This window comes from Polypterus senegalus, chromosome 6 (genome assembly GCF_016835505.1).
Source record: "Polypterus senegalus isolate Bchr_013 chromosome 6, ASM1683550v1, whole genome shotgun sequence".
Classification (NCBI taxonomy): Eukaryota; Metazoa; Chordata; class Cladistia; order Polypteriformes; family Polypteridae; genus Polypterus; species Polypterus senegalus.
Window position 1 is genome coordinate 194,011,726 of NC_053159.1, and position 10,449 is coordinate 194,022,174.

At 56.9% G+C, this 10,449-nt stretch overlaps 2 protein-coding genes across 2 annotated transcripts; one reads left to right on the plus strand and one right to left on the minus strand.

Annotated features, from left to right (window-relative positions):
- The first annotated feature begins 250 nt into the window (after window positions 1-250).
- Window positions 251-4,890, plus strand: LOC120531986. Its single transcript, XM_039757924.1, has 4 exons — window positions 251-330; window positions 1,315-1,763; window positions 4,367-4,540; window positions 4,620-4,890. The coding sequence occupies exons 1-4, from the start codon at window positions 326-328 to the stop codon at window positions 4,874-4,876; spliced, it is 885 nt and encodes a 294-aa protein (XP_039613858.1). The 5' UTR covers window positions 251-325; the 3' UTR covers window positions 4,877-4,890.
- Window positions 4,891-4,900: 10 nt separating this feature from the next.
- Window positions 4,901-10,432, minus strand: zswim2 (zinc finger, SWIM-type containing 2). Its single transcript, XM_039757923.1, has 9 exons — window positions 7,528-10,432; window positions 6,906-6,982; window positions 6,793-6,833; window positions 6,505-6,712; window positions 6,052-6,303; window positions 5,838-5,922; window positions 5,672-5,745; window positions 5,448-5,598; window positions 4,901-5,343 (listed from the first exon to the last, which is right to left on the minus strand). Exons 1-9 carry the CDS (start codon window positions 7,675-7,677, stop codon window positions 5,011-5,013), a joined length of 1,371 nt encoding a protein of 456 aa, XP_039613857.1. The 5' UTR covers window positions 7,678-10,432; the 3' UTR covers window positions 4,901-5,010.
- Window positions 10,433-10,449: the final 17 nt, after the last annotated feature.

The following is a 10,449-nucleotide window of genomic DNA, read 5'->3' on the forward strand; positions in this document are numbered from 1 at the left end:
GCGTCCACGATGAGACCACCGTCTGTTTGGGGGGCCCAGCATCTCCAAGTGGAAGAGAGAAGATGGGGGGAGGGGCAGAGAGTGAGGGTATGAGGAGCAAACATCATGGCATGGTGGGCAGAGTTATATGAGGGCCAGGGCACGTGGGCAGACAGAGACCGATCAGACCGGAGGGTTGTGGGCAGGGGTCCCCTTTTGTGACGTTCCTGTGACTGGCGCTGACAGTTGGCCAACTTCCTTGTATCTTCTGCTCACTTCCTCCTGGGAGTTGTGGAAGTGAAACGGCAGACGCGCCCTCGCCGGAGAGCTGTGCCACACCAGAGACATGGGGTGAGAACGCGGGGTCTTAACAGTCACGCCGTGGGGGGTGAGGGGGTGGCACTCGTCTGCAGGGTCTTGTGGTGCCACCACTTCCTTTTCCACTTTTGCCCCTTAAGCACCTGAAGGCAGTGGGAGCAGGCAGGGTGGACATCGGTGGTCTTTTCACCGTCTTCCTTTCAAAGGTGGAAGTTGATAAAAATGAAACGTCACACGAATGTTTGGAAGCCTAGAGCTTGACGGGTGTGATGCAGGTTGGGCATAAGCTGTGCCAGCCTGAGCGGCCCACCCTGTTTCTCCATCCAGCCACAGCCTGCGTGTCTCTGTCCCCTCTGAGAGGACTGCCGTGTCACGCTGACCGCTGCCCATAGACAAGGGGGGTCAGCCAGTAGGCATCGTCTCGTCCCCTTGTGTGCTGTGCCCCCCTGCTGTCACCAGTAGAATCGCTGCCCAGCTCCTCAGGTGCTAAAGACAGTGGGATGTGTTTTGACTCGGGGTTGGTATCCCTGGGCATTGTGCCCCTTTGTCCATGCATTGATGTGCAGCCCCGACCCTCCAGTCTCCACTGCTCTGGACCCCCTAGGTGGGCCGGCTGGCTGGGCACCTCCACTTGTCCTCCGTCTGGCAGGCCAGAGACCCGAGGTGCAGCCTCACCTGGCATTGGCTGCAGGGCTGGCATAGCAGTGGCATCTGAGTGGAGATTTATGTGCCTGTGTTGTGCCCGCTCTTCATGGCATGCTGTGTGCCAGTGGCACTCTTCCTACACTGAAGATGAATTTAAAAGTTGCCAGCTGCCCCCCGTGCCCACAGCCGTGTCACCTCAGAGGTTCAGAAGAGTACAAGTGACGGAGATGGGCTGGCGAGCCTCATAGCCAGAATCGGGTGATGTCGAGATCCCGCGGTGGCCCACCATGCGGTGGTGCAGATGTTCTGCCCGGCGCCTGGCACAGGACTTGGGCTCCTGCTGCTTTCTTACTGCTTGTTTTGTGGCCACAGAGCTGACGTGCTGCGCGCCTACAAGGATGAGCTGTGCCAGTGTCTGTGTGCCGACGTGGAGCTCCTCCTCGCCAGTGTGGCCGACGACATCTCGGGCAGCGAGTACAGACGCGTCTCCCAGACCACTTCAGATGGCAAGGTGGCCGCCATGCTGGACGTGATGATCCTCAAGGGCGACGACAAGTGCCGCAAGTTCCTACAGACATTGATGACCATCCAGGGAGACAACCCGACTCTGCGGGCACTGCTTCGGGACGCACAGGTGACCAGTGGCAGCTGCATGAAGCCTCCAGCACCCCCGAGTGGCATTCAGCACTGTGCCCTGGCAGATGAGGGAAGCAATGTGGTGGCACCTGTCATCAGCACAGCAGCAGCAGTCAACATACCGGTGACCATCCAGCGGGTGACAAAGTGGGACGCAACGGAAAGCCAGGGCACTCGCTGCTCGGGTGAGTTCTCTGTGTGATGGGTGAGAAGTGTGCCAGGGGGATGATGCCAGTCTGTACTCTAGTTAGCGGCCAGAGTGGTGGAGGCGGCCTGTTGGCCAAGGGGCTTTACGTCTGGCGTGATGACTTGGGGTCAAATTGCTCCTCACATGTGTGCCAGCCTTGCACTTTTGCTGCCTAACCAGCCACCATTGTGATTAAGATTTGCTCTTGGTGGCATCACTCGAGTTTAGGATGACAACTAAGTGACGCTGCCATATCACGAGGCCTGAAACGATCTGCCAAAGGGATGCAGGGCCGTTACACTCAAAGTGGGCTGGAAGTGCCAATCCCAAAGCGAGCCATCGCTTTACGGGCAGCTGCCATCATTGTAAAGAGACGGGCACAAACACCAAATTTTAAGAATACGTTGGCACCATCTGGTGGTCATCCTCGAGTGGCATACAGCAATGGAGATCAAATATGTCCCCAAATTGTCAGCTGGGGAATCCATGGCCTGATGGTGACATGTTAAAGGGATGGGCAGATTGAGTTGGCCCACATGTGACATGGCACCCCAGGGTTAATAATGTTTAACAGCACATGTGACACTCAAGGTCCGTCTTGTGTGATAATCGAGGGTCAGCCATTTGTCACCCATGATGTCCCCAGATATCCAGGTAGCTCTCCTGTCCTGACCGCTGGCTTTTTCTTGCCATTGAGAAGGAGGTGAGTGAGGGGTGACCTTATAGGACATGAGTGCCAACGGTGAACAGGGGACAGGCAGACAGCTGTCTTGAGGTGTCCAGGGGGCACGGACTGCCCAGTGCCCAGCTTCTGTGTCCATTTAGCCAGCTGAAGAGTCCAATGCGAAAAATAGATAAACAGTAACTGGCAGTGAGGATGTTGGCACGCTGGCACAGATCACGTTTTGTTTAATGAGCTGAAGTGACCTGTGGTACTTACAGTGGGCAGAACTGCTGAAGATGGCATTCTCTTCTGTGCCCTCTGCTGCAGGCACATGAGTTCTGATTCCATAAACTGAGAGGTAACCTGGCAGAGAATCAGCATTCACTGGCACAAGAGGCATCGAGTGCCCCGAACACGACTGCGAGGCAGGCGGGGGGTCCGACAGGTGACCGCCTCGGCTCTATGCCACACTCAGAGCTGCTGCTCCTCACTTTGACCCCCCGGACTCGCCTTCGGGGACCCACTTGGGCTTCCGACTTTGTGACCGGCACCGATTGTCGTTCTCAGCCCTCATTTGCATAATCCGCGAGTCGGGCGCTCGTGTATCGTGACATCCCCGCGTCTCGGGTGGGCTCTGAGTGACCTGACAGCCAATGAAACCGCAAAGCGAGGAGAGGCGCGTCTGTGGGTGTCGCCCCAGGGCGGAGCGGAGGACGAGGGGGCTGCGGCGACACACGCTGGACGGACACGCCCCGCGGCAAGGGGCTCGGAAATGTGAAGGGCGGAGTCGTACCACGTGACATCCGCGGCGTGACAGCTGCGCCCTCTGGTGACCAGTCAGGCTTCTGCGCCTCGCTGTGACGGTCCAGTAAATGAGGCAGCGCTGCCAATGTCGCTTATGATATATGAAATTCTTATAATAATTTATAATAATTAATTCTTTGCATTTCTATTCCGCTTTTCTCACTTCTCACTCAAAGCGCTCAGCAGTGGCAGGTTGAGGGCCCACCAGAGCAGAGTCCCGACTGGCATTTACGGAATGCAGATCCCCAGCCTCAGAGCCACCACCTCCTCCCGAGGGCCCCCTAGTGGCAAGACCCCCGCCATACGAGTGTGGAGCCCCCTGAGGGTGAACACTGGTGGCAGGCGGGTGGCCATCTCGAGGGGCACTTCAGGCAAACGAGGGTCTTGGTCATCATAATGTGTCTGGCAGGTCCAGCTGCCCCAGTGCCATACTCACTGTGAGCACGACTGTGTGTGTGACATGGGGGGGCCGTGTTGATGGGGACATAGCGGACATAGACAAATGGGGATGGGTCAGTGGTGGCCGCTCTTCAAATGCACCCCTGGCCACCTGTACAATGTGCCCCTATTCTGGTTTGGCACACATGGCTTTGCTTGCCCGCCCGTCTACTGGTGTGGTGGTCCAGAATGCCATCATGCTCCACGTTCACTAAACACCTGACGTGACGTGATGTCTCACTGTGGCCCACCACCACTTTTCAAAGACGGCATTTACCTTGGTGGTCCATTGGCACTCAGCCAGTCATTACTGCCCAGCTTGCTTTTAGTGCCAACCTCATTTGCTGTTGGGCACATGGAGGACTGGCATGACTTTGGGTGGCATTGTCCTTTGCTGAGCACTCTGTGAAGAGGGCATGACCAAGGTAGGGTGGTCACAACCAACCACAATTCTTCAGCCGGGCTGCCCCCTCAAGGTCAGCTTGTTGTTTAGAGGTGAGGTCACCACAGGGCAGTGCCCCCTCCCTCCTGCTAATGACCACCTGTGGTTGACGCATGTGATCTTGTGGGTCATCAGGATGGCTGGACGTAGATGTCAAGCAGAGACGAGACCCCCGGGCTCTATGTTATGCTTTTTATTTGATGTTGGCGGCCCACCCTGCCCCATGTCACCTTGTCCCCCATCTGTCCCTCAGGTCCTCCTCAGATGTCCCAGGATGCACAGCAAGGCTCCCGCTTCATAGTGCAGGCATTCAGAGGAAGCAATGCGGTGGCACCAATGCTGACAGCAGGGGGTGGCACCATCAACATGCCCATCATGATTGGTGACTGGCCAGGCCCTCGCCCCCAGGTGGTCTCATCAGAAGAAGGTGAGTGTGGCATGGTGGGCACGATGCGGGTGACCATCGGGTGTCTGGCCAACTCAGCTCTGCCTTTCTTGTGTCGCAGGTGCCCTGGATGAGCTTGAGTTTCTGCGGATGCGCCTTCCCCAGCTGGCACAAAGGGTGAAGAACGTGGAGGCCATCACAGATGAGTTGGGTGCTGCCAGTTTCAGCCCAGAGGCCATCTCAGACATCAAAGCCCAGCGCACAGCCGAGAACAAAGTCAGGGAGATGGTGCGCTATGCCAACAACCGGCGGGCAGCCCGCGACCTCTACCGGGCACTGCTGAGCCATGAATCACACCTGATGGCAGAGCTGGCATGAGGCCCATGCCACTAATAAAGAGGAAGGCACCCCTAGTGGCTACTGCCTGCCATTGCATCTGTCCGGGGTCAACGGGGTGGGCTGACTGGCTTCGGAGGGGACTTAGCGGAGATGCCCGCCTGTCACTGGTCACCTCACTGCCTGCACTCCCTGCTGTGCCTCCTGCCCGGGGGCAGCACTTCGACACACAGCGCCACGCCTCGGAGCCCCTGGCACAGTCCCTCCTGTCCTGCATGGTGCTGCCCTGCCATCTCCCTGGGCTTTACAAGCCGTTTTGAGGCCCGCTGACCACCTGCTGGGCTGCCCAGCAGTAGTCCTCGGCCTGGCACAAATAAGTCCTGCTGCGCCCGGCTCTCCTCTCCATTGTTTGGCTGTGCCCACGTTGGGGGTGTGCAGACCTCCTGCCCGTCCAAGGGGCACGAGCTGGATGTGCTGGTCAGCCACTGGTCGATGCAACTTGTGTGAAACTGGAAAACAAAAAAAAGCAAAAGCAGAGGGCCATGGCACCCAATGCCATAGAGGCGCCCCACCCTCCCGGTACCCACTGGCCCACACACACACACACACACACCTTGTGGTTGCACGGCAGCCGCCGGACACGCTGGCCCACACAGAAGGCGTTCAGACACAATCGGCACTGCCACCCGGGCTCCAGGAGTTTGCTGCTCGCTGCCACCTTCATCTGGGGCAAGGCCTGCACCACCTGCTCTGGCGTCACTGCACTGCGGAGACAGATGAGGGCACAGGGTGAGCTGCGTGCCAGAGGCAGTGCCCACCTTCACCCACTGAACTTACCTCTCAGGTGGGCTGGTGGTCAGACCTTGGCACTCCGGGTCAGCGTCCACAAGTGTCCATTGCTGGTTTCTCTTCTGGGGGCAAAGAGAGCAGAGAGGGCCTGAGTGGGGGTGGCATATGGCATGGCATGAGCAGGGTCACCAGCCAAGACAGCAGAGGTTCTTACCAGCCGATAGGTAAAGCTGTGCAGAGGGTGGCAGCGCTTCTGGAAGCAGGGCTCACACAGATAGTACCCGCTGCAGGCTGTACACCTGCTTGGCAGACAGAGAGATAGGTGAGTGATGCCATTCCATTGAGGCAGCGGGCGCTGCCTTCCTATGAGGACCACGACAAAAGAAAGAACAAGCAGCTGGGCAGAAGAACGAGTCAAGGCCTCCCACCTGAAGCACTTGCCAACCACAGGGCACACCTGGCAGCCTTGGCACACGATTCCCAGGTGGCGGTCCTGTCGCTCCTTCTCTGCTCGGCTCATCAGTTTGCTTGAATTCCGAACTTCCTCCAGCAGAAGCTTCAAGGGGGCAAAGTCTTCACGGCACAGCGGGCACTTCACCATGGCATCTCGGTCCGCTGTGGCCTGATGCTCGGCCCACACCTTCATGCACGTGATGTGGACGCTGTTCCCACAGCCGTACCTGCAAAGAGATGCCCAAGACCAAAGATGGCAGAGCCTCAGCTGTGGTGCCAGGCAAGTTCAATGCCAGCCTGCCTTCCTCTCTTAGCAGGGTACATGTCATATAAACGAGGAAGACCCCAGCGGGGTGTTGTGAGGCAAGGCGCTATATAAATCAAGGACGACCACCGTGGATCCCAAAACTCAGCCCAATAAGCCTGACCTGCAGTACGAGACGGGCAGCCGCTTCTGTAGGAGGACCTCCTGGCACACGGGGCACACGTCCTCGGGGTCGATCTTCTTCTGCAGTAGGCCGTCCCCTCCGGCCTTTTGTTCAGAACACTTGGGTGTCACCCTTGGGGTCCTCGCTCGGTGAGCCCCCAGCAGCAACTGGCTGATCTCCCGCTCCACGAGGCCCAGCTGGAAGGCATCTGTCATGGGGAAGAGGAAGTCACGTCAGTTGGGTGGCAGCGCCATTTGGTGGGCACAAACAAAGTCACAAGCCACTCACAGTCGTTCTCTCGGGGAAGCTGGAACTTCTTGAGCAGAACCCTGCAAACAGAAGAGAGGCGCGTCAGTGGAGGGGGCACCTGTGGTGGGGGGCACATCGGTGGGCACACATACCAGCAGACGTGTTTGCAGAGGTCCTTCTCTCGCTGGAAGACGGGGCAGCTGCAGGTGTGGGGGTCCCCTAGGCTCACCTGCCAAAGAAAGGGGTCCGCGAATGAATGAGGAGGGCATGGATAGTCACTCGAGGGGGCGCAGCGGACATCCCGCAGCCCCCCGACTGGTCCACTTAACGCGATCGGTGCTCAGAGCGGCAGATAAAAATCAAACGTGCGCTCGAATTTTGCTAAATTAACGGCGGGTTAGGGGGGGCCATCAGCTGCACATTTGCGGGGGCTTTCCAGGCGTTTAAGGCACCACAACGGGCTCCGCTGACGGCGAACACCCCAAGAATAAAGGATTTTAGGGGTCCACGTGACCGAGGAGACCCCCATTAAACCCGCCCTGCAATGCCTACCGTGCCCCCCATAATCCGAGTTCGCCAATCACTTGATTAAGTTGGACCCCCGTCCTCTCATTTTAATCTTCCCCTGTATTTATATGGCGCCTTTCTAAAGGCCAAAGCGCTTCGCGAATATTCAGAGAAATAAAAGCAAAGACGGCGTTAATGGCACCGGACTGGAAGTGTTCGTTAATGTCGGACCCGACGGGGGGTCTCCCTCTAAACTCCGGCGCTTACCGTCACGCTCCGGCTCTCTCCCTCCTCCCGCAGCACGAAGCGTGTGGGCCCGAGCTCCCGCAGCAGGAAGATGGTGGCACGCAGCGCCTCGTCCTGGTGCCAGCTGGCGGCGTCGCTCGGGCTTCGTCTCCACGTGCTGCTCCGCGACATCGGACCGTCGGCTCGGCTGGAGGCTCAGGTCTGGCGGCGGACATGCGCGTCCTCCGCGTTACCCTGGCAACGGCCCGCCTGTTCTCGCGGGACACGAGCGCTGCCTCTCAGCTGACCCCTAGTGGCAGAAGCGCAGGACGCACTGTAGGGAGGGAGGGAGGGAGGGGACCTTCTGACGTCATCAAGAGGCCTTGTTGGGCTGCTTTCTGTGACGTCACGTAAACGCCTTAGCTCTCCTCCCCCGCACAGACGGATTATTAATATTAATATTATTAATAAAATACCTTTGAAGGCACACCTTTCATGTTTTGCTATTCGCACTTCTGTGACTTGGTGCCGCATGTTCAAGGCCCCGCCTAGTTCTGTGCATAAGTGACCGATGGTGGACTGCCGCCCACCTGATGGCACCCTTCTGGGGAGTAACCTGTGCTGACTGAAGGGGCAATGCCACTTTGTGCTGCTCAGTCCTCATGGTGGGCTCCCCCAGGTTGAGTGTGGCCCAAACGACCTTGAGGGGACACTATAAAAAACTATCCAGTGCCTCCTCTTATATAGCGCCCCTTCTGACACACCATGTGACCCTCCTACCGGGTCATGTCAACTTGGCACTTGATTCTTGTGCCCAGATTGTGCCACAACAGACCAGGAATTCTGTTACTAGGAAGCCTTCTGGGCACTCGGTGAGGTGGCACAGCCTGAGAGCGGAACCCAAGGTCACTTCCTGTGTCAAGCTGCCCGCTGGCACCACAGAGATGGAGGGTCTACCAGTCAATGAAATACCTGCTCTACATGGCCCCCTAGTGCCTAAAGCTTGGTGGGCATCTTAACACTCAGAGTGCCATGTGGACACTGAATGTCCCCCAGAGGACATGTGCCTGTGGTGCCTGTGTGCCCTGCTCTGGAGTGCCATCTTGATTTGTGACTTGAATCCAAAGCTCCACACAGGCTTTAACGGAAGCAGAGATGGAGACCACTGGTCCACTCCTGAGTGCCCTGCAGGCTGCCAGTGTCCTTCAGGTGTCTAAGTGACTCGATCTGCTGCCCACATACCTGGCAAGGGCCACTGAACCTCATGGGTGCCCAGAGCCAGGTGAAGGCCCACTGTGCTCGTAGCTGACCTTTCATCCTTTGGCCAGTTGTGCGATTGGCACCACCACGGAAGACATTGCCGAGAGAAGCCGCTCCACTGACGTCTTTGTTACCAGAAGCTCTGCAAAGCCATCTGATGTGGTGGGCTTCATCCATCATCTGACCAACTGGCCAGAGGCCATCAAGACGGCCATGAAGCAGACACCCCAAAGATGTCAGTGCCAGCATCGGGCACTCCTGGCAGCACACCCACTGGCCGGACCACTGCTGTCTTCTGGCCATCCATGGTCCTCCCGTGATGCCATCTTCTTGCCCCCTAGCCTGACCCCCCTTTAAAGAGGCTGCATATTTTTATCATTCTTCACACATTCTTCATTGGGTTCTGTCTGTGCCACCCTAATGGAACATAAAATGCCCAACCTTGCCCCTCATTCTGTAAACGGCCATTTGTTACTCTTGATCACTGGCAGACCCTTCATGCTTCCTGGTCTGCCTGCCTGGCACCTTCTAATGGCCTGCTGCTACCCTTCAAGCTGGCACATGTGCCATATGTTCAGAGTGTTACCATTGACATGGTGTGCCATGACATAATTGCTGACTGCTTTGAGTGATGAACTGGCATTGCCCTCGTGCAGTTTATGGACCAGTGCTGCCAGTTTTAGCCACTCGTCTTCCTGCAGAGCCCCCAGTCTCCCACAGCACCTTTTTTCTTTTCCCCGTTTTACTGTGATGTCCCATATGAATGCCATGCAGATGATGCCCCTGATGTGGGCACCATACTTTTCTAATAATTTGGCAAGTCACTACCAGCTAACCATCGTATGATATAAAAAGACGAGTGGGCAGTGAGGGCTACTGGTCAAGAAGACACAAGTTTCGCGGTCGGGCAGACCAGGGCACTTATTGTGGCACCGAGGCACCCATTAGCACTTGCAGGTTAGGAACTGCAATGGACCTGCACACGTGACGGGAAGGGTTCGACTTTCAAAGCCACCTCTCATCCATTATGTAGTGCCCTGTGAACTGCCCACCGGACCCTATTATATAGTGCCTTACACATCACACGTCTGTCATTAATGTGGCACAGACACCTGTCATATAGCGCCTCCCACAGCCAGCGGCATGTTGATTACTATGTGCCAGGTAAGAATTTCACTGCAGGGCACAGACAGGGAGGACCCCAAACCCACTTTATAGAGCGCCCTTCCAGGCTATGTACTGTACCTGTCCATTAGGCAGCACCCTACATATCATCATCAATGATGGCACCAGGTGGCATATGCATCAGCACAGGTGGCAGTAAGGACCCTGTAAACATGTAACATTGCACCCTTCACACCTCCCCCTCCATCCATCTGAATGTTATATAGTGCCTTTACTGGCTGACTGGCAGCATGTGGGCCCTGCACTCCCATGTTAGATGGCATCCCCCTATTTTGCCCAGCTACACCAGTTCAAGGCCCAGTTTTCTCTTTTTGGCCTCATTGGTGGTGCCAGCTGATGCCACTCTACCCACCCATCACACACATTGGCATGGCCTTTGTCTCCAACCTCAGACTTGATGAGCCTATTAATGCCATGGCTCAGGGCCTCAAGTCACAGCAGGCTGGCACGTGCCACTCACTGACCTCACCTACACATCTGACTGGTACCTCTGCCCCCATTTGCCTTCACCTCCCAGTT

What these genes read in the sequence shown, in the direction of transcription:
- zswim2 (XM_039757923.1), bottom strand. Translation starts at nt 7,677, where the DNA reads ATGTCGCGGAGCAGCACGTGGAGACGAAGCCCGAGCGACGCCGCCAGC. An exon ending in GAGAGAGCCGGAGCGTGACG is followed by an intron (nt 6,983 to 7,527) that starts GTAAGCGCCGGA and finishes TTTCTTTGGCAG; the next exon opens with GTGAGCCTAGGGGACCCCCA. An exon ending in GGCTGCCGTGCAACCACAAG is followed by an intron (nt 5,344 to 5,447) that starts GTGTGTGTGTGT and finishes TTTGTTTTCCAG; the next exon opens with TTTCACACAAGTTGCATCGA.
- LOC120531986 (XM_039757924.1), top strand. An exon ending in CCAGGGCACTCGCTGCTCGG is followed by an intron (nt 1,764 to 4,366) that starts GTGAGTTCTCTG and finishes TCTGTCCCTCAG; the next exon opens with GTCCTCCTCAGATGTCCCAG. An exon ending in GGTGGTCTCATCAGAAGAAG is followed by an intron (nt 4,541 to 4,619) that starts GTGAGTGTGGCA and finishes CTTGTGTCGCAG; the next exon opens with GTGCCCTGGATGAGCTTGAG.